Consider the following 23,495-nt stretch of genomic DNA (forward strand, 5'->3'; position numbering starts at 1 on the left):
TCTGTACTAAAATATTAATAGAAAATAGGTTTTGATTATATGTTAATTATTGTCTGAAGAGATAAATTTATTAATGTTTGGCCATAGGTCTAGGTTAATGCGTTTCTTAACACGTTCCCTTCTCACTCTTTGGAGCTATGCTTTTCTTAAATTGCATATTCTGAGTGATCTTCTCCATTTTTTACATTCAAATTAAAATCGAATATAATTTCTAAAGCTTTCAGACATACTTTTCCTATCATTATTAAAATATATGATATTTATTATTCATCACTTATTATAAGGAAACGTACAACTTGTTTCTACTGTTTTCAAAGGCATTCTTTACAAAGAAACTTTTTTTTTAATACATACGATGCAATGAAAGCTGCAATGTTTGGAATCGACATTGCGTTTACACACCTTTAGTAAAGCCTCCATTGTCAAGAACAGAGGAAAACTTCATTTGCATAAAATAATTTTGTCGGATCCGACGCACCCATGACCTTGAGCCAGTCACATGACACGCGCGTCCATCTTGATTTCTTTGCTTTGACAACAACCTTGCAGAAACAATGCCATATACTCCAACCAATACCAAGACCTTTTCCGTAGAAGATAAAGTCTAGTAATCGGCATGAAAACACGGGGGTGTAAAATATACCTACAAACAAGTCTCTTCAAGTGCGTTGGCACCAGTTGCAGGTGTTCTCGAAACTGCTGAATAACTGAAGACCTTTGGAAAAGACCTTTGTTTTTATGTATATTGACCTCTCCTTACCCTATGATTAATCGAGCTTCCAGAACATACACTCATGACCGTAACCCAGTTACTTCACACGCACACCCTTCTTGTTTCTTATCCTTGGCAGAAATAATGGCCCCATGTCTAACCAATACCAAGTCTTCTTTCACAGAAAATTTACATGGAGTCTAATCACCGGCATAAGAAAGGTTTGTGCTGTGCAGGAGAGAAAAATGCTGTTTATGTTAATAAAAGCTGACCCGACGACCGTTTTGGTTGACATTTGGGTCATTAGACGGTCAGGACATTCGAACTTGTACGGGTTCAAGTGATTAAACGAGTTTAAGTGAGCATGATTGAACACAAGAAGCTTACCAAGCACTCGTGTCAAAACACATTGGACATTTGAATAGAAACAAAAATATCGTTCAGTTCTATAGAGAGCATGTAGAGAGAAGACATCCTTGCTGCTCATAATGCTTTTAAATAGTTGTCTTCAAAGTTGCCTGCGGCTTTTACTCGCGTGTGTCTGTGTGCAGGTGGCGCGCGAACGTGATTATTTTACCAACAGGTGGCTGCAGATGCGTACGCACCTGTTCCAAGTTTGTTTGCTTTTTGTGCTGAACGACGTACGAGTTTCGAGAAAACATGTGTGCGCTTGTCTTTAGATATGTTAACCTCTCCCTACCGCATGATTAGTAGAGCATACCCAGTCATGACCGCAACCCAGTTACTTCACACTCGTACCGACCTAGATTCTCATGCTTTGACAACGACTTTGCAGAAAGTCTTAAAAATTGACCAATAGCAAGTCTTCCTTCACAGAAAATTTACATGAAGTCTCGTCACCGGGATAGGCTAAGCACGAGAGAAAAATGTTGTCTGTTGCAATAAAAGCTGACCCAGTGACCGCTTTGTTGGAATTCAGGTTCATTGAGCTAAACGACCTTCTTGACATGCAACGGATTTTTTTCTATCAGCTAGGAAAATGTCGCAAAAAGATTAATTTAGGTCAATAGACAGAAGTGGTTAAAAGTTTCGAAACTGAAATAATTTAACCCGAGAAGTGTACTGAACATTCGGTAAAAATAGTTATCTTGAAAGTGTGTGTGCGTTCGTGCGTCCGTGTGTGTGTGTTTTATGTCAAGTAGGTTGGCCATTACATAGGGAAACATTGCATTCAGTTGTAAAAAAGGGTATGCCTTTTATTTATGTCTTTTTTAGGATGTAGTTAAAAACAAGAACAGTTGTTTTTACCAACAATATTGTTGCTAAATACGACAAAGAAATGGAGAAAACCATAAGTCGCCATCAGGCAGAGCGAAACTTGTCAACAGAGGAGGCGGTCAAAGAAACCAGACAATTCGTCGTGGAAGAAAAAGAAGAACCTGGTTTCTTTCAAACTCTAACGAATGTTACCAAGGATTACATATTGCCAGTTGTTTCAAACCCCCTAGTGGGTAAAGCTGCTACTTTGGTGTCATCGCAATGCTCTGTTATGTAATTAAAGCAAAGATGTGAATGATTATTAGAATAAATTAAGACACTTGCAATTACTGATAACTGTGGCACACAGTACTTACCTCCAATGGATAATAACAACAAACACCTACAGATTATCTCAGCAATGATTTAAAAAAAATAATTGATCAAACGATGTTTCTGCAAAAAGCCAAAGAACCAATCAGTACGTAATGTTGTATTTGAAATGAGTTCTTGAAAAACGTAATTTGTTTTTAACATATACATAATTAAATCATGTGACATGTTCAAAGAAATGTAAAACAAAAAGATTGATATGTACATACGTTTCCATCTCTTGTTATTGTTCAGTTCATGTTTTAGATTACTAGTCTTATTAGAAAATATCTCTGTTAACCTCATTACAGGACGTCCGATCTCTCACCTTAGCTTAGACTCAGGCCGACTATTGGTGTAAACTTTCCAATGTGTCCATAAAGTCTTACCAAATGTGTATTACTGTCATAGCGAGGTTTCCATATCTCTTTTTAACATTTTAATCTTCTGTATATTTTGCTTTCGTATTATATATATACAGAAAAAGATTTTAACTATTGCAAGCTTGTAAGGTTAAACAAGGAAGTTAGACTTTAACTGACTTTGGTTGATAATTATGCTTATCACACATAACTAGTAGATTAATAATAATAACTGCGTGATCACATTTACAAATAATTATTTTTGTTTTTAACTCATTATTATTTTAATTATCTGTTTTACAACGTGAATTAATTGTGTATTTATATGAACATCAGACTATTTTGTACACGCTTCTACAATGAATGTGTAAATAAATTAAGATAACACTGAAAGTTCTTTCATTTGCTTTTATTACTTTTCGATAAAGTCTCCATTTTCTTGTGAATTTATTTTATTTATATTACACTTTTATGAAGACCCAATCTTCTTAAACTATTATGAAGATATGCTTATTGTAAAAATCCTTCTACACAAATAAAAGCCTATAGTATGAAGATTTTTAGTTATTGTGCAGCAAAACGATGTAGTTTCTCCCTTTTTTATAACTTCCACCTACACACGATTGAATCCTTTAAATGTTCATTGAAAATGCATCAACCTGCCACACAATACTTGTTGCACACTTCCTCCATTTTCCTCTTAATGTCACTTTCCTGTTCTCAGTCCTTGTTACTTGGTTCCTTTCTGCGTTTTCTGAATTTATCTCTTATTCTTCATCATTACTGTTTATACTTCCGTCGTTCCTATGTTGTTTGTTTGTTATTCTATCTCTGGTATGTTGTCCCTGTCTTGTTGTTCTATAGCGCTATAAATGAAAATATAAAAAGCATCTGCGTGCGGAAGGAAGTTATTTTCTTAAACTAAAAGTTTCTCTGCTTCTAAAAGTAAGAATCACAGTATCCATACTCTGTACTAAAATATTAATAGAAAATAGGTTTTGATTATATGTTAATTATTGTCTGAAGAGATAAATTTATTAATGTTTGGCCATAGGTCTAGGTTAATGCGTTTCTTAACACGTTCCCTTCTCACTCTTTGGAGCTATGCTTTTCTTAAATTGCATATTCTGAGTGATCTTCTCCATTTTTTACATTCAAATTAAAATCGAATATAATTTCTAAAGCTTTCAGACATACTTTTCCTATCATTATTAAAATATATGATATTTATTATTCATCACTTATTATAAGGAAACGTACAACTTGTTTCTACTGTTTTCAAAGGCATTCTTTACAAAGAAACTTTTTTTTTAATACATACGATGCAATGAAAGCTGCAATGTTTGGAATCGACATTGCGTTTACACACCTTTAGTAAAGCCTCCATTGTCAAGAACAGAGGAAAACTTCATTTGCATAAAATAATTTTGTCGGATCCGACGCACCCATGACCTTGAGCCAGTCACATGACACGCGCGTCCATCTTGATTTCTTTGCTTTGACAACAACCTTGCAGAAACAATGCCATATACTCCAACCAATACCAAGACCTTTTCCGTAGAAGATAAAGTCTAGTAATCGGCATGAAAACACGGGGGTGTAAAATATACCTACAAACAAGTCTCTTCAAGTGCGTTGGCACCAGTTGCAGGTGTTCTCGAAACTGCTGAATAACTGAAGACCTTTGGAAAAGACCTTTGTTTTTATGTATATTGACCTCTCCTTACCCTATGATTAATCGAGCTTCCAGAACATACACACTCATGACCGTAACCCAGTTACTTCACACGCACACCCTTCTTGTTTCTTATCCTTGGCAGAAATAATGGCCCCATGTCTAACCAATACCAAGTCTTCTTTCACAGAAAATTTACATGGAGTCTAATCACCGGCATAAGAAAGGTTTGTGCTGTGCAGGAGAGAAAAATGCTGTTTATGTTAATAAAAGCTGACCCGACGACCGTTTTGGTTGACATTTGGGTCATTAGACGGTCAGGACATTCGAACTTGTACGGGTTCAAGTGATTAAACGAGTTTAAGTGAGCATGATTGAACACAAGAAGCTTACCAAGCACTCGTGTCAAAACACATTGGACATTTGAATAGAAACAAAAATATCGTTCAGTTCTATAGAGAGCATGTAGAGAGAAGACATCCTTGCTGCTCATAATGCTTTTAAATAGTTGTCTTCAAAGTTGCCTGCGGCTTTTACTCGCGTGTGTCTGTGTGCAGGTGGCGCGCGAACGTGATTATTTTACCAACAGGTGGCTGCAGATGCGTACGCACCTGTTCCAAGTTTGTTTGCTTTTTGTGCTGAACGACGTACGAGTTTCGAGAAAACATGTGTGCGCTTGTCTTTAGATATGTTAACCTCTCCCTACCGCATGATTAGTAGAGCATACCCAGTCATGACCGCAACCCAGTTACTTCACACTCGTACCGACCTAGATTCTCATGCTTTGACAACGACTTTGCAGAAAGTCTTAAAAATTGACCAATAGCAAGTCTTCCTTCACAGAAAATTTACATGAAGTCTCGTCACCGGGATAGGCTAAGCACGAGAGAAAAATGTTGTCTGTTGCAATAAAAGCTGACCCAGTGACCGCTTTGTTGGAATTCAGGTTCATTGAGCTAAACGACCTTCTTGACATGCAACGGATTTTTTTCTATCAGCTAGGAAAATGTCGCAAAAAGATTAATTTAGGTCAATAGACAGAAGTGGTTAAAAGTTTCGAAACTGAAATAATTTAACCCGAGAAGTGTACTGAACATTCGGTAAAAATAGTTATCTTGAAAGTGTGTGTGCGTTCGTGCGTCCGTGTGTGTGTGTTTTATGTCAAGTAGGTTGGCCATTACATAGGGAAACATTGCATTCAGTTGTAAAAAAGGGTATGCCTTTTATTTATGTCTTTTTTAGGATGTAGTTAAAAACAAGAACAGTTGTTTTTACCAACAATATTGTTGCTAAATACGACAAAGAAATGGAGAAAACCATAAGTCGCCATCAGGCAGAGCGAAACTTGTCAACAGAGGAGGCGGTCAAAGAAACCAGACAATTCGTCGTGGAAGAAAAAGAAGAACCTGGTTTCTTTCAAACTCTAACGAATGTTACCAAGGATTACATATTGCCAGTTGTTTCAAACCCCCTAGTGGGTAAAGCTGCTACTTTGGTGTCATCGCAATGCTCTGTTATGTAATTAAAGCAAAGATGTGAATGATTATTAGAATAAATTAAGACACTTGCAATTACTGATAACTGTGGCACACAGTACTTACCTCCAATGGATAATAACAACAAACACCTACAGATTATCTCAGCAATGATTTAAAAAAAATAATTGATCAAACGATGTTTCTGCAAAAAGCCAAAGAACCAATCAGTACGTAATGTTGTATTTGAAATGAGTTCTTGAAAAACGTAATTTGTTTTTAACATATACATAATTAAAATCATGTGACATGTTCAAAGAAATGTAAAACAAAAAGATTGATATGTACATACGTTTCCATCTCTTGTTATTGTTTCAGTTCATGTTTTAGATTACTAGTCTTATTAGAAAATATCTCTGTTAACCTCATTACAGGACGTCCGATCTCTCACCTTAGCTTAGACTCAGGCCGACTATTGGTGTAAACTTTCCAATGTGTCCATAAAGTCTTACCAAATGTGTATTACTGTCATAGCGAGGTTTCCATATCTCTTTTTAACATTTTAATCTTCTGTATATTTTGCTTTCGTATTTATATATATACAGAAAAAGATTTTAACTATTGCAAGCTTGTAAGGTTAAACAAGGAAGTTAGACTTTAACTGACTTTGGTTGATAATTATGCTTATCACACATAACTAGTAGATTAATAATAATAACTGCGTGATCACATTTACAAATAATTATTTTTGTTTTAACTCATTACATTGTTTTAATTATCTGTTTTATTACGTGAATTAATTGTCTATTTATATGAACATCAGACTATTTTGTACACGCTTCTACAATGAATGTGTAAATAAATTAAGATAACGCTTTTGAATCGACATTGCATTTACACACCTCTACCAAGGCCTCCAGGTCAAGAACAGAGAAAAACTTCATTTACATAAAATATTTTTGTCGGATCCGACGCACCCATGACCTTGAGCCAGTCACATGACACGCGCGTCCATCTTGATTTCTTTGCTTTGACAACAACCTTGCAGAAACAATGCCATAAACTCCAACCAATACCAAGACTTTTTCCGTAGAAGATAAAGTCTAGTAATCGGCATGAAAACACGGGGGTGTAAAATATACCTACAAACAAGTCTCTGCAAGTGCGTTGGCACCAGTTGCAGGTGTTCTCGAAACTGCTGAATAACTGAAGACCTTTGGAAAACAAGGACAGAGACGAAACGTTTGCATTCCTGTTTTTATGTATATTGACCTCTCCTTACCCTATGATTAATCGAGCTTCCAGAACATACACACTCATGACCGTAACCCAGTTACTTCACACGCACACCCTTCTTGTTTCTTATCCTTGGCAGAAATAATGGCCCCATGTCTAACCAATACCAAGTCTTCTTTCACAGAAAATTTACATGGAGTCTAATCACCGGCATAAGAAAGGTTTGTGCTGTGCAGGAGAGAAAAATGCTGTTTATGTTAATAAAAGCTGACCCGACGACCGTTTTGGTTGACATTTGGGTCATTAGACGGTCAGGACATTCGAACTTGTACGGGTTCAAGTGATTAAACGAGTTTAAGTGAGCATGATTGAACACAAGAAGCTTTACCAAGCACTCGTGTCAAAACACATTGGACATTTGAATAGAAACAAAAATATCGTTCAGTTCTATAGAGAGCATGTAGAGAGAAGACATCCTTGCTGCTCATAATGCTTTTAAATAGTTGTCTTCAAAGTTGCCTGCGGCTTTTACTCGCGTGTGTCTGTGTGCAGGTGGCGCGCGAACGTGATTATTTTACCAACAGGTGGCTGCAGATGCGTACGCACCTGTTCCAAGTTTGTTTGCTTTTTGTGCTGAACGACGTACGAGTTTCGAGAAAACATGTGTGCGCTTGTCTTTAGATATGTTAACCTCTCCCTACCGCATGATTAGTAGAGCATACCCAGTCATGACCGCAACCCAGTTACTTCACACTCGTACCGACCTAGATTCTCATGCTTTGACAACGACTTTGCAGAAAGTCTTAAAAATTGACCAATAGCAAGTCTTCCTTCACAGAAAATTTACATGAAGTCTCGTCACCGGGATAGGCTAAGCACGAGAGAAAAATGTTGTCTGTTGCAATAAAAGCTGACCCAGTGACCGCTTTGTTGGAATTCAGGTTCATTGAGCTAAACGACCTTCTTGACATGCAACGGATTTTTTTCTATCAGCTAGGAAAATGTCGCAAAAAGATTAATTTAGGTCAATAGACAGAAGTGGTTAAAAGTTTCGAAACTGAAATAATTTAACCCGAGAAGTGTACTGAACATTCGGTAAAAATAGTTATCTTGAAAGTGTGTGTGCGTTCGTGCGTCCGTGTGTGTGTGTTTTATGTCAAGTAGGTTGGCCATTACATAGGGAAACATTGCATTCAGTTGTAAAAAAGGGTATGCCTTTTATTTATGTCTTTTTTAGGATGTAGTTAAAAACAAGAACAGTTGTTTTTACCAACAATATTGTTGCTAAATACGACAAAGAAATGGAGAAAACCATAAGTCGCCATCAGGCAGAGCGAAACTTGTCAACAGAGGAGGCGGTCAAAGAAACCAGACAATTCGTCGTGGAAGAAAAAGAAGAACCTGGTTTCTTTCAAACTCTAACGAATGTTACCAAGGATTACATATTGCCAGTTGTTTCAAACCCCCTAGTGGGTAAAGCTGCTACTTTGGTGTCATCGCAATGCTCTGTTATGTAATTAAAGCAAAGATGTGAATGATTATTAGAATAAATTAAGACACTTGCAATTACTGATAACTGTGGCACACAGTACTTACCTCCAATGGATAATAACAACAAACACCTACAGATTATCTCAGCAATGATTTAAAAAAATAATTGATCAAACGATGTTTCTGCAAAAAGCCAAAGAACAATCAGTACGTAATGTTGTATTTGAAATGAGTTCTTGAAAAACGTAATTTGTTTTAAACATATACATAATTAAATCATGTGACATGTTCAAAGAAATGTAAAACAAAAGATTGATATGTACATACGTTTCCATCTCTTGTTATTGTTCAGTTCATGTTTTAGATTACTAGTCTTATTAGAAAATATCTCTGTTAACCTCATTACAGGACGTCCGATCTCTCACCTTAGCTTAGACTCAGGCCGACTATTGGTGTAAACTTTCCAATGTGTCCATAAAGTCTTACCAAATGTGTATTACTGTCATAGCGAGGTTTCCATATCTCTTTTTAACATTTTAATCTTCTGTATATTTTGCTTTCGTATTATATATATACAGAAAAAGATTTTAACTATTGCAAGCTTGTAAGGTTAAACAAGGAAGTTAGACTTTAACTGACTTTGGTTGATAATTATGCTTATCACACATAACTAGTAGATTAATAATAATAACTGCGTGATCACATTTACAAATAATTATTTTTGTTTTAACTCATTACATTGTTTTAATTATCTGTTTTATTACGTGAATTAATTGTCTATTTATATGAACATCAGACTATTTTGTACACGCTTCTACAATGAATGTGTAAATAAATTAAGATAACGCTTTTGAATCGACATTGCATTTACACACCTCTACCAAGGCCTCCAGGTCAAGAACAGAGAAAAACTTCATTTACATAAAATATTTTTGTCGGATCCGACGCACCCATGACCTTGAGCCAGTCACATGACACGCGCGTCCATCTTGATTTCTTTGCTTTGACAACAACCTTGCAGAAACAATGCCATAAACTCCAACCAATACCAAGACTTTTTCCGTAGAAGATAAAGTCTAGTAATCGGCATGAAAACACGGGGGTGTAAAATATACCTACAAACAAGTCTCTGCAAGTGCGTTGGCACCAGTTGCAGGTGTTCTCGAAACTGCTGAATAACTGAAGACCTTTGGAAAACAAGGACAGAGACGAAACGTTTGCATTCCTGTTTTTATGTATATTGACCTCTCCTTACCCTATGATTAATCGAGCTTCCAGAACATACACACTCATGACCGTAACCCAGTTACTTCACACGCACACCCTTCTTGTTTCTTATCCTTGGCAGAAATAATGGCCCCATGTCTAACCAATACCAAGTCTTCTTTCACAGAAAATTTATATGGAGTCTAATCACCGGCATAAGAAAGGTTTGTGCTGTTCAGGAGAGAAAAATGCTGTTTATGTTAATAAAAGCTGACCCGACGACCGTTTTGGTTGACATTTGGGTCATTAGACGGTCAGGACATTCGAACTTGTACGGGTTCAAGTGATTAAACGAGTTTAAGTGAGCATGATTGAACACAAGAAGCTTACCAAGCACTCGTGTCAAAACACATTGGACATTTGAATAGAAACAAAAATATCGTTCAGTTCTATAGAGAGCATGTAGAGAGAAGACATCCTTGCTGCTCATAATGCTTTTAAATAGTTGTCTTCAAAGTTGCCTGCGGCTTTTACTCGCGTGTGTCTGTGTGCAGGTGGCGCGCGAACGTGATTATTTTACCAACAGGTGGCTGCAGATGCGTACGTACCTGTTCCAAGTTTGTTTGCTTTTTGTGCTGAACGACGTACGAGTTTCGAGAAAACATGTGTGCACTTGTCTTTAGATATGTTAACCTCTCCCTACCGCATGATTAGTAGAGCATACCCAGTCATGACCGCAACCCAGTTACTTCACACTCGTACCGACCTAGATTCTCATGCTTTGACAACGACTTTGCAGAATGTCCTAAAAATTGACCAATAGCAAGTCTTCCTTTTACAGAAAATTTACATGAAGTCTCGTCACCGGGATAGGCTAAGCACGAGAGAAAAATGTTGTCTGTTGCAATAAAAGCTGACCCAGTGACCGCTTTGTTGGAATTCAGGTTCATTGAGCTAAACGACCTTCTTGACATGCAACGGATTATTTTTTCTGCCGGCTTGGTGAAGGTCGAAATAAGATTAATTTTTCAATAAGCAGAAGCGGTTAAAAGCTTGTAAGTGGAGTTGATTTAACCCAAAACGTTTACTTAACACCTCAGTTTAATTAGCTGTCTTTAAAGTAAGTGCTTGCTTGCGTGTGTATTTGGGAGTGGTAAGCACGCTAAAGTTATTAAATATTTCAACGGGCCACTGTAGGTGTATGTGCAGCAGTTCCGAATGTTTAAAAACTGATGAAAGATGTAATTTTCAAGAAATAATGGCGGAGTTAAAGCTTTTGAACTAAATGTATCTGTCTTTAGATATATTAACCTCCCCTTATTGCATGATTAATAGAGCTGCGGCACTCTGTTTCTCTCTTTCTCTCTGATTGCTCACTGTCCTTAACACACGCTCTGTCCTTCTTCCTTCCTGCACCTGTGCTCTCGTTTTCTCGCTTTCTTAACTTACCCTTTCTTTTCCATCCAGGCATTACCGTATTACATCGCTTGCATCTTCAACTTTGGATATATCTCATTAAATGGTACACGGACTTTTCGCCGACGGACGTTTTGCCGCCGGACGTTTCGGAGTCGGACGTTTTGCCGACCGGACGTTTCGCCGCCTGACGTTTCGGCGCGGGGCACTTCATTTCGGCATTTCACGCGGGACCTTTAGCCGAAGTCAAGTGTGGGACGCCCCTTAGCTCACACATTTCCCTCGCCATTGTATCAATGTATCAGTGAACTCTCTCTCACTATCCCTCCTCATGTGAACCGTTAGCTCACACATTTCTCTCGCCATTGTATCAATGTATCAGTGAACTCTCTCTCACTATCCCTCCTCATGTGAACCGTTAGCTCACACATTTCTCTCGCCATTGTATCAATGTATCAGTGAACTCTCTCTCTCACTATCCCTCCTCATGTGAACCGTTAGCTCACACACTTCTCTCGCCATTGTATCAATGTTTTTTCTCAAAGCTGTTGCGCATAATCTGTGACAATCAAAGTGAACTGTCTGTGAAGTCTGTGTGTAAAATTTGTTTGAAATAAAGAATTATTGTGTAATCTAGTAGTTACTTTCATTCTTTGGGAAGTAAGTAAGCTCTCTCTCTCTCTCTGACATAATGCGGCGAAACGTCCGGCGGCGAAACGCCGGTCGGCAAAACGTCCGTAGGCAAAACGTCCGCACACGCATTAAATACACATTTTTATGCATTTTTAACCCATTCCTTTTAAATCGAGTGTTTTACTAAGCTGTACATATGAAAATTAATCGCAGGACATGATTGAAGAATATCGTCATTTCGATTGTGGTATGCTTAAAAACAAATGAAACTTAAAGAAAAGAAGCTCGTAAAAATGGAGACAGAACAAAAAAAGAGACAAGAAACATAACTGTAGCTACCACACAGCCTTTAAATGACTTTGCAGAAGTCTTTTGCTAACACTGTAACTCGACGATATCTCAAAATGTACATCTCATAAATAAAAACAAATTTCTTTCAGATTTCTTTCAGTTTATGCTGTTTAAATGAAAATAAGAATTGTAAGTCACTATGTGAGGTCGATGGTGACACCGAGGTCCTTCACAGATTTCTGGGAAGTAATCGCCTGAGGCCATCGAGTTGTGTTTACCTTAACTAGTACTTCAAATTGGATGCAATTAGCATTCATGGCACGTCAAGCGTTTCCAACAGACCATCTCTTAAGTAACCCAAACCCAAAGATTTAACTAAACACTAAAAAGAAGATTTAAGGAAATGATTTTACTACACATGCATAAATATGTGTATGCATTTGTGAAAGAGAGAGAGAGAAAGGGGAGGTGGTTACCGGAGGTAAAGGGGTTAGACTCAGAACAAAACGAAGAAATGAAGAGCAGCAAAGACTTTAGGAACGTACGTACGATCTGACAAACGCGAGCACACACACACACGCAAGCGTCTTTCATTGCTGTTGGACGATTTGCGCGCGCAAGGAGAGAGAGTTTGGGTGGTGAACTAAGTGAGATAGGCTTTAAATTAGGTCTTCAGCCCATGTCTGAATAAAAGCGATACCTGATACTCATTTTTTGCATAGATCGGCACGCCAGGTGGAAACCTTTGAACAGCAGTTGATTATAATCACTGAGATCCAGTCATTAAATTTCTCAGGAAGACCCACACTAACAGTATGGCTGTGTTGTATGCATATCTCGTCGTGCTGAGGTTCACAGCTTTAGTTTTGTCTCTTGTATGTTAATGACATTATTTCTTGCCTAACCATGTACATCAACTAGGTTTTTGTGCAAAACACGAGGCTATCACTATACATCAAACAATAAACTTTTGGAAAGCTTAAAAACATCAAGCATATCTTCGGTGTGGATGTGATTTTTCAGAAATAAATGTGTATAGAGGTCAAAGGTGATTGTATTTACCTCGGAGTTGTCTTCCTGTCCCACTGTATGCATCTTGCAAGGAACGCAGAGCGGTGAACTTTTTCAACCCGTCAGGTGTTCTGGAGCAGGCGGAAGAATTATGTATTTAATGTAAAAAGATTAGAACAGAGGGGAAGTGAACAATAAGATAACAGTTCATGTCACTAACTCATTGGATTCACAGCTACGACTGTTTTGTCTGATGGACCCGAATACTACAGTTTAAAGGACTGAGAGATTTCTGCAGTATGGCTACACGATTTTGGATCAAACCCCAGTATTTCCGAATAGGTAAAGGTTAAATCCGTAGCAGCGTATTTTAATCAGATAAATTTACTTTACAGTTTTAGATAATAAACAAATTACTTGAATTTCCTTAAGATTATTTAGATAATTTGTGGCTTTTAATTTTCTCAAAGAAATTTACTTTACTGGCTCCATTCTTGAATCTTTCAAATGTTAACATTAGTAAGAACACATGAACGCCTATGTCCTATGTCCGCATTTTATTATAGATGACTATTAAAATCATTCTTATACTGTATAGAACGTCGTACTTAATGATATTTATGAAATTAATCTGATTAGTAACAATTTCCATTTATTTTATGTCTCTACTCTACAAAATTGAAAAGTTTTTATATGTAGAGGGGTTTCGGTTTCCTACACATTATGCTATTAACACTGTTCTAATAAAAAAAAAATACATAATTGCAACTCTTTTTCAGCCATTCCGGCTTTGTGGACATTTTTTGCTCAGGCCCAGCCTGTACACGGTGAGTGCATTCATGCCTTATGAACACACACGAAAGCCATATTAAAACAGTTTAAAATATTACTGCTCAAAACATTGATTGATTGAACAATGAAGCTAACACGTTTTTATTATCTCTAGCAGCCCATTAGGATTCCCCTATGTATGTCCTCGCACTTTAAAATAAATCTTAGAAAGAAATCATAATTTGGTGCAATCATTTTCCTTTAAAACAACAATCAATACAACCACACTCTTACGTAAAACATCACTGTTTATATTTTACTGCTGTGCTTTTAACTTGTGAACTGTAATGACTGCAATTCTCCTTCAATCAGTGAACACTTACGACTGCTGGATATCTTGGAAGGTTATCATGTTTCTCAGCAACTTTCAGTCTAGTAAACGATAAAAGAAAAGCATCTAACGTAGATATTATTTATACTGATTGCTAGTACTTCTTATATTTGAAGACGGCGATAAAGTTCACAAGAGAGAAACCACGATTGTCATCATCGGTAAAACTGGAAATGGAAAAAGTTCCCTCGGGAATGCGATTACTGGCCAGCAAAGTTTCACGGTTGGGAGATCACTGTCTTCAACCACACGTGAAGTGCGAGTCGTCAAAGCCCAATGGGGGGACTCAGTGGTAAAGGTCAGCAAAAATAACCCCAGGGTCATGTCTGCTCTTTCCATTTTGGCAGTTCTCGGCTGTTCTCATCTCGCCTTTTAGTCTGTTGTCGGCTGTTTTCTATTTTTTGCTATCTGATAGATACACCATCTTTTATAGTATTAAATCATTTTGAGAGCTGTAGTGTCATAACTCCAAACTGCCTCGTCATCATTCTCTCAGCACAAGAATCATAAAGCCCGAAGCAGGGATATCAATGAATTTAAAGGCCATCCTACACCAATTTAAAGACTACGATTGCTGTAATTTTGTTATGATGTAAATTTTTAAAGAATTTTGCTCAAAAACTAGTTTCTGTGTTTCATGCAGGTAATTGATACTCCCGATCCGGTCAATTCTAATCTGACTCCTGAGCAGCTCAATACAGAAATAAAAAAGTGGAAACGACTGACCTCCCCTGGCCCATCCGCCATCTTGCTAACGGTCAGATGTGATGTTCGCTATACAGCTGAAGAGTACGACATCTACAAGAAGATAAAGGCAGCATGGGCAGACGACTCGTTCAAACATGTGCTTGTGGTCGCCTTTACATTTGGCGACCGTCAGGACACAGACCTTGACGAGGAGCTGAAGACCGTGTGTCCGGAGCTCAAGAATGTCTTGAAAGACTCAGGAGGTCGCTATGCGCTGTTTAATGCTTTGGTACGTATGTTGGTTAATTATGGTTTTATTCAATCGCCAGCCTGCATTCTTAATAAAAATAAGTTAATACGAATGTTACTTAACTGTCGTAAGAAAGTTTTTAATTCTTATATCTATTGGGATTAAAGGGTTCCAAAGAAGAAATTAAAGAGCAAGTGAAGAAACTTCAAAACATAATTGATGGCATTGGCAGAACATCTTTGACGACTGGATCTTCAGAGGAGGCGAGGAACAGCCCTGGTAAAATATCTTCACAAGAAGCGCCTGGGTCACCTGATTTTTTAAAGTCTGCGAACTTTAAAAATGTGATGGCCATTTCATGTGTAGGTGTTGGCATTTTAGCTGCTGTGATTTTCAAGAAAAAGTTTTAGACTAAACCTCTTTTTTAATTCAGTTGTATATCGTGTTCAGTCTGTCCCAGAAGGACTCAATCGAGCATAAAATATATACAGAATGATCATCATAAAACTATTTTACGAAATTAACATATAAGAACTTCTGCATTTAGGATTTATGTGTATCTTTGGTTGCAAAGAAAATATTTAATTCTGGAATTATTTTAAAAGTAAACATTCTTTGTTTGTCCTTTTTGTAACGCGTACTTCGTAACTATGATGTCTTTGCCAAAATGTTTTTCTCTTCGTGTCTTTTGACAAAACATGGAATAAAGAAACAAAATACCAGTAAATGATACCCAGGTAATGCGTAGGATACTTCCTGTGAACAAATTGTTTAATAGAAATCGGATTATGCCAAATTTTACACCCTAAGAATAATATTAAGTCTCAACGCAGGAACATCACACAGACGGGAGCATCATTGAGTTTTAGAAGGCGTATCAACTTTTCTCAATCAGCAAACTAATTAAAAATTCTCGTGTAAAGTAATTTAGTACAATAAACTTGTCATACAGTTTGCTTGTTTAGATGCTTGAGTCAACGCGTGTGACCAAAAAAGTGAAGCTGACTACAAATAAAAGATTTTTTCCAGCAACAAGACACATTTTCTTTATTTTTCTTTTTCTTTCTGACAGTCTGACAGTGCGTTGTTTAAACCTTCTTCTGCTTCCTTTCGCTTTGAGTTTCACATCATTTATGTATCATTTTACTTTCAAAATTCTCTTTCTAGGGCATGTGTGTGAAATCATAAGTTGACGTATGCAGAGACAGATATATAAAAGCAACTAAAACAAACATCAAAATATCAGCGTTCACATGCACATTAACTAAAAAAAGTGTAGGGAGACTTCAAAAAGATGTAAAGAGAAAATACAGTTCACTTTAACTTTCAGTATACTAATCGCTACCATGTAGATATGCCACACATTTTTTCCTGTCAAAGATAAAGCTTTATTCGGTGTCAGTTCTGTCCTGGAGAAAGCCACGTAACATATCTCTAAGCTTTTCTTGTCTTGAAAATACAAATTATTACATATAAATAACATGCAGTTAAAGTAAGTTTAACAAAATACAGCTTGAAAAAGAACAACGAAACTAACTATTGTTACCATAGAAGTCGACCATTTATACCAATATACAACCGGGACTTTTTCCCCGAACGGAAAGAAGAATCCAGGCAATTGAGACCTAAAATTGTGTTCTTTGGTCGTCTCCTGTGCAAATTTACAACAATGACATTGTGTAACAACATACAGATAAAAAAGTACAATAAATTCAAGGAAGTAAGCCAAATAGCACAGCATAATACAGAAACATTGCTCGCCAGAAATTGCAAACTGGAAAACATTTTTTTAATGTCTCCTCTTGTCTGCAGTTTTACATCAGCTTTGTGCTTGCCTTGATTTGTAAAATTTATAACATAAAAGAGAGGGTTAGATAATTGACTCTAAGGTTAAAAAGAGTTTAGATACTATTATATGTGGCAAAACAAGAACAAATCTGGCTTTTTATAATGACTTGCTGCTATCGAAAATGGAGTAAGTCTACTGTCACTAGGACGAATGACCCTAATAACCTGAACATTTGAGTCAATGTTCGAGCTATAAACTATCAATAGAAGTAGGACGGAAACATATTTTTAAGTAGAATAAACATAAGAAATACACGGACTCGAACAAGAGTTTAAAAGAGCAGAGAGTTGGAATTAAAACTCGGGTATTGCTATAGTCTTACACCCTGCAATTTGTCCTTTGCCCGCTGCATGTTTGAGTTTCATGAAAAATGTACAGACAGTTGATCTTTATATCACTGGATTACACACTGGTAAGATCAGTGCAGCCTGCCACACTATGACACACTGCAAATGCTGCAGACAGTGGTTTCTCTGGTCTGCATCTTTTGAATTTCCCTCATCAACTTCTTGACTTCCCTGCCCTTATGTTTGTCATGTTTGTCATTAAACACCACGTATCTATGGTTGGCATCTTCGAGCACGCTCTTCAACTCCGGATTGGCCTTCTTCAAATCGTCCTTAATGTCACGATCCTGACGATCTCCAAAAGTGAAGGCCACAATCAAATGATCGCGGATGAATCCTCCCCATATTGCTTTGAACTCTGTATAAATATCATGCTCCTCTTTTGTGTAGCGCACATCACAACGGATCGCCAGAAGAATAGCATAGGGGGTTCTAGAAACCTTTCTGTTTAAGGACCCGATATCCCTTCTGACCTGATCTTGTTCACGGCCAAGGTTGGTGAAATCGGGAATATCGACCACCTGCAAAACAATGGAATTTTTCATGAGAACACAAGGTCAGATTTTATAACCCTAGGCTATTTTTGTCAACTTTTATAATTATCTAACAATACCATTCCTTTTAAAAAATTGTAACTGTGTTTGTGGTGTTTTGAGGGAAAAGTTTTAGGTCTCATATATACTGTAAGAATGTATTGTTTTGATACAGTGTATGTTTGTGTATGTTTGTGTGTGTGTTGAAGTGTGGTGTAGATAGCATGATGATGATGAGGAGGACGAGGAGGAGGAGGAGGATCTGCGTAACAAGAGAAGTTTAAATAAGAATATCACACCACGAGGTGAAATAAGTTATGGTAACCAAAGTTTTTTTCTGTAAATTTTACTAATTTTCAGACATTTTATTGTCAACAGAAGCGTGTCTCACCAAGAAAAACTTTTGCAACTACTATTTTTATGATCTATGTAGCGTTGTAATGTATTGAAGTTGTGGTGGTAATATTGCTGTTGAGATGGGGATGTTGATTTTCTGTTGCTTCTAATAATGTAGAAGAGAAAGAGACCTATAATAAACATTCTCAAAAAATGTGATGTAAATGCTCCTGTGTGAAAATGTATACCTCGATAGTTTCCCTTTTCCTGTGTGTAGAAATTGTTTTAATTTCAACAGAAGTGGATGCCAGTCCTCTTCCGACTGGAAATTGCTCCCGAGATACTCCAGTGCTGAGGATGGTGTTGCCGACACTGCTCTTCCCGTTCCCAGTTTTACCAAATAAGATGATAGTCAGGTTGTTTCCAATGTTGTTTCTGTTTCCGGCACTGCGTGGCGTTGCCATTTTTATCTGAAGATCAGACATTGAAAAGATTTTTAGAAATGCTGTTTAAAAACTTCTCTTTAGCTTGTATTTTAACAAAACTCCTTCACGCTCTCACATAAATATTGAGTTGTTTGTTTAGTTTCGTATTCCGTAAAGCACATTCCCAAAAAACTTTGTTAAAACAAATCACTGTAATTAAATAACGGCTTAGTAATCTACATGTTTTGCATTTTGATCCTTCTATCGTTAAAGTATCGCATCGTAGGTAATAAGATAGATATATAGCTAGGCATAAATAGAACCATGCTTACATAGATATGCACATTGATAGAAAGGTACAATTAAAAGACAATACCCACCATGACTGCTCGATATCAAGTGTAAAGTGACCGATAACAGCAATGGTAGGGGCCTGAAGGCAGAAATGTCCGCCCACGGCAGTGAGCTTTGCTTGTGTGGGTATCTCCCTCGTACTACGGGTGTTCAACGACACAACGGGCAAGTATCTATAAATAAACCACTTACAAAGCCGAGACCAACTGTGTGCAAAGAATGGGCTGATAGTTGTTAGATGTATGTCTGCGTAGGACGAATATCATAGAACATCTAACGTATTTAAGAGTTAGTGTTTGTCCTCAATGACACACACACACACTCACACACATCTATTATCAATAGATCAAGGTATACATGTCCAGTTAGTCTCTGTGTGTGGCTTTTTATGATCACGCAGACAAGGTCCCGAGAAAGTTTATTTAAGTGTTTATTCCCCTCCAACTCTTACTCCAGAGCAGAAGATAGGCTGAGCCCTCCTTTGCATATCAATCCAGCTGCAGGGGGAACACACTAAAGTTCCCTCCCTTGCCTATCGTCTCTTGCATAAAAGGTTGCTGTCCGTGTATATTCCACACCCACACCCCTACGCTCTAGATATTTTAATGTTTACAGAAACAGATATAAGCCGCATGTGCATAGACCAGTGCTCCAAACGGTTGGGCCATGTAACTGTCGCTGGGGACGTGACAACGAGAACTCAACGTTGACTGTAGGGATATCAAGCACTTTCGTTTGCAAATTCACAATAGTATCATAAAGGTAAGATTTTACTTACGCTACATACCATTGGTTGTTTTTCATCCTTATGCTATCTTATGTAACTAGAGCACATTCCCATGTTTAAATTGCCCAGTGGGACCAATAAAGTTGATCATTGTCACTGTCATTATCATTGTCATTGTCATTGTCATCGTCATTGTCATTTTCATAACAACATTTCCTTCTTCCTTCCGTCTCGCTATTTTCTCTATCGGTGTGTGTGCATGCGTGTCTGCCTGGGGATGAGGAGTGGAATGCATGAGTGTTTGAGAGTTAGAGCGAGTATTTGTAAAATTTTGTGCGTGTGGGTATAAATGTGTTCACACGTTAATTTTTTGTTCTTTTTTAGATTAATTAAAATATTCAGCCTTTTTTAAATTATGCTCTTGTCTTGTGCAGATGGCATCTCCCAGAAATGTTCGTCTGATTCTTATTGGAAAAACGGGTAACGGCAAGAGCACCACCGCAAACGCTATTCTTGGGGAGGATCTCTGTAAACCTTCCAGAGGTATGAGTTCTGGAACACAGGTGTGCTCGTGGCACAAAGTTGTTGTCGATGACCTCACCATCGAGGTCAGTGTTTACGGTATAATGCACACTCTATTACGAGACATATAACACACACACACACACACACACACACACACACACACACACACACACACATTTATCTCTCAGCGGAACCACATCTTTTCTTTCTAAAATTGCTATATGTATATAATGTAATATTTTACATTTCATAAGAAATAAAATTTGCAGTATGGTTCGGACTCGGTTTTAGTAATCTTGCAGCTAACCATTACAGTTTTGCTTCTAACCTTTCATAGTTTGGAGCTAAATCTCTGCAGCTGTAAACTTGAAACACAGTTTGCGTTGTTTTGCTATAACACTTTACCAAATTATGATTTTTATCAGATACTATCGGGGTATCTAGCCTTGTATATATGCATAGTTCACAGCGTTCGGTAATTGTTATAAAATATGACGATTGCAACATATAGCATTATAGCATTTGGAACGTTTTTCATAATTAGGTTAAATATTTTTGGTTTAATTGACTACTTTTTCTAATGCATCATAACAGCACTGTTTTCGTGTGCTAAGTAGACATAAACAGGTAAAAAGTGCCTTTAAATCTTACTAATTTCAGGTGACAGACACACCTGGAGTTTGCGATACTCATCGTGATAAACAAGACATTCAAAAAGAAATCGCCAAGTGCCTCGCGACAATGAGCCCAGGACCTGATGCTATTCTCCTGGTAATCAGCGGCGAGAGAAGGTTCACAGACGAAGAACACAAGGCCTTCCTGGATCTGAAGGAGGTATTTGGAGAAGATCTGACCAAGTACTTAATACTGGTGTTCACCGCGATAGAACTCGAAGAACTTCAGGAATTTTTGGAAAATAGCGAGCAACCCCCTCCTCCCAAGTTGATAGAAGTGTTGAAAGAGGCCGCAGATAGATATGCATGTGTTAGTCCTGATGCGCGCAACAACAAGGAAACTCGACAAAGAGATGCAGAATATTTGCTAAGTATTGTCCATAAGCTCAGGGAAGATACAAAAGATTTTTACACCAACAGCATCGTGAGGAAATGCGATGACATCCTGAACGATAACGCCAAGGAAAAAGGAGTTAATGTTGATGAAGTGAAGCAAGAAATTGTCGCCGAACAAGATAAGAATCTCTTAAAAACTTTATCCGAAACTGTTCCAACACAAGTATCAAAAAACAAAACCTTTTGCTCGGTAATGTAAGCAGCATAAATGTAAAATGACTGTATCCTATTTTTTATTTTTAGAGGTAAAAATAATGTTTATTGCTATGATTTCTCTGAAATATGACCTGGTGAGACGGTTTATAATTATGTTAACTTTATTGTTACTAAGGAATGCTGCTGTTAGGATGAAGGTCTTGTATTGTTTCCAGCTCACTAATTCATATATGTTTCTGTTGGTTTTTTTTTTTTTTTTTCTCTCATATACATATATTTTGGACGCAGGGCACAGCTCCCGTGTTTAAATTGCCCATTGGGATTAATAAAGTCTGTTGTTATTATTTTTATTGTTATTTTTCTTCAAATAATTAGATTGTAATAATCTACAATGATCTAAGCCCTCTCTGGCTAAGTAATAATACAGGAATTCAAAAATATAGAAATTCGAAACCCTGTTAATGGTCATATTAGGCTTTGACATTTATATACAGGTCTGTGAATAAACAGCAACTCAGGCGGAATGTGTCAATCATGAAAGTAGTTACTGGCGCACTTAATTCTACTTTAGTGTTCTCGCTAATCGGAAATTCCCATTGGACTAATATTATCATTAGACCGGAAATAGCCTTAGTCTGCAGCTTCTAAATCATTTCTTAGAAATATTTCCATGCGTTTCTAGAAAATCCTATAAATCTAAGAAACATAAACGACTTAGTTTACCTCAAAAAGTGACCTTTAACCTTGAGAAATCTATTTTTATTAATTTCGATCGCCCTGCTGCCAGTCTAAGCCAGACAGGGCGGAGCTACAGAACTGTCAATCGAAGTAGAATTTTGTAGCAGCACCACCTTGTGTGTGCGTGTGTAGGACATATTGTTAGACTGTTTATGTTAACATTACTGCCGGCAGGGAACGGATTATTATTATTAGGTCAGCGCTTGCTTAAGTTCCAGCACTTTGTCTTGTTCTCTTTATTGCTAAGTTCTAGATGTTTTAATTTTAGAACTACGTTTTTTAGGCTTGTTCTGTATACAGTATATATTAAATATATGTTCAAAGTGGGGCATCTTTTTTATGAGCTAAATTGCTTGTGTGTGTGTTGAATGCGTGCTGGCTTGCTGAATGAAGCTGAAGCATTTTGCTCATGGTTATCAGGATGATGGTTATTTACGGGAAACTGGATCAGCGTGACCTCTATTCGAATGTGCAGGTCTTCTCTACACATACACACTTGCGTGTTTCTTCTTTTCACAGCCTCTCTTCAAAAGTACGCGAGTGTGGGAGAGAGGGAGAGTGTGAGTGTGTGCTTGCACGAGTGTTTTACGTGAATGTGGTTCAAAAAACAGAATTCCTTTATTTTATTCACCCACAATACACTTTGTGATTTTTAAAGGGATTCTAAAGGCAAATTAAAACTGCTTAGAATCGCGTAAAGAGTAGGATAAATTTGAAAAGAAAATTTTGAATCTTTTCCCATCTTTTCGTGGCAGTCGGGTGCAGCACATTCTCGAGGCATGGTTCTCACTATGGAAACCACACGTCATAGGGTCACCTGACGGAGAACGTGACGGAGAACGAGACTTCGTGGAACCAAAAAAAGAGTCCCGTGTCATTTCTCTTATTAAACACATCATTCTACTAAAAACCTTCAACGTTTTCCACATGAACACACATATAAATAGACGAGATTCAAATCGATCCTACTCTTTACGCGATTCTAAGCAGTTTTAATTTGCCTTTAGAATCCCTTTAAAGTGGTTTTTAGTACAGGTGCAAATTCTAATGTAGAGACATCTGTTCTCTGCACAACCACACTTTTGTGACTTGGATAATGTAGTCCCTCGGGTGAAAGAAGTGATCAGTTGGATTGCCATTTCAATCCCTGGTTTTTAAAGACAGTAAACTCTACAGGTTACCTAGTTTTTCCAGGAAAGATAAGACAATGATAATACAGTGGTGTCGCGTGACCACCC

General features: G+C 37.4%; 3 protein-coding genes across 3 annotated transcripts; 2 read left to right on the top strand and 1 right to left on the bottom strand.

The window, feature by feature from the left end:
• Nucleotides 1-13,174: 13,174 nt before the first annotated feature.
• LOC112574311 (GTPase IMAP family member 4-like) lies at nt 13,175-16,072 on the top strand. The gene is made up of 5 exons (XM_025255315.1): nt 13,175-13,440; nt 13,878-13,925; nt 14,377-14,558; nt 14,904-15,236; nt 15,365-16,072. Exons 1-5 carry the CDS (start codon nt 13,398-13,400, stop codon nt 15,605-15,607), a joined length of 849 nt encoding a protein of 282 aa, XP_025111100.1. The 5' UTR covers nt 13,175-13,397; the 3' UTR covers nt 15,608-16,072.
• A 144-nt stretch (nt 16,073-16,216) lies between these two features.
• Nucleotides 16,217-19,429, bottom strand: LOC112574313 (GTPase IMAP family member 4-like). Its single transcript, XM_025255317.1, has 3 exons — nt 19,068-19,429; nt 18,511-18,732; nt 16,217-17,914 (listed from the first exon to the last, which is right to left on the bottom strand). The coding sequence occupies exons 1-3, from the start codon at nt 19,068-19,070 to the stop codon at nt 17,483-17,485; spliced, it is 657 nt and encodes a 218-aa protein (XP_025111102.1). The 5' UTR covers nt 19,071-19,429; the 3' UTR covers nt 16,217-17,482.
• Nucleotides 19,430-19,565: 136 nt separating this feature from the next.
• LOC112574312 (GTPase IMAP family member 4-like) lies at nt 19,566-22,583 on the top strand. The gene is made up of 3 exons (XM_025255316.1): nt 19,566-19,803; nt 20,203-20,376; nt 20,954-22,583. Exons 2-3 carry the CDS (start codon nt 20,203-20,205, stop codon nt 21,560-21,562), a joined length of 783 nt encoding a protein of 260 aa, XP_025111101.1. The 5' UTR covers nt 19,566-19,803; the 3' UTR covers nt 21,563-22,583.
• The last annotated feature ends 912 nt before the right edge of the window (nt 22,584-23,495 follow it).

This window comes from Pomacea canaliculata, linkage group LG10 (assembly GCF_003073045.1).
Source record: "Pomacea canaliculata isolate SZHN2017 linkage group LG10, ASM307304v1, whole genome shotgun sequence".
Classification (NCBI taxonomy): Eukaryota; Metazoa; Mollusca; class Gastropoda; order Architaenioglossa; family Ampullariidae; genus Pomacea; species Pomacea canaliculata.

Coding starts and splice junctions, on each gene's coding strand:
- LOC112574311 (XM_025255315.1), top strand. CDS start 13,398: ATGGCTACACGATTTTGGATCAAACCCCAGTATTTCCGAATAG. Junction 14,559..14,903: donor GGGGGGACTCAGTGGTAAAG/GTCAGCAAAAAT, acceptor TGTTTCATGCAG/GTAATTGATACTCCCGATCC. Junction 15,237..15,364: donor ATGCGCTGTTTAATGCTTTG/GTACGTATGTTG, acceptor TTGGGATTAAAG/GGTTCCAAAGAAGAAATTAA.
- LOC112574313 (XM_025255317.1), bottom strand. Junction 17,915..18,510: donor GGAAAAGGGAAACTATCGAG/GTATACATTTTC, acceptor ATTGTTTTGCAG/GTGGTCGATATTCCCGATTT.
- LOC112574312 (XM_025255316.1), top strand. CDS start 20,203: ATGGCATCTCCCAGAAATGTTCGTCTGATTCTTATTGGAAAAACGGGT. Junction 20,377..20,953: donor TCGATGACCTCACCATCGAG/GTCAGTGTTTAC, acceptor TACTAATTTCAG/GTGACAGACACACCTGGAGT.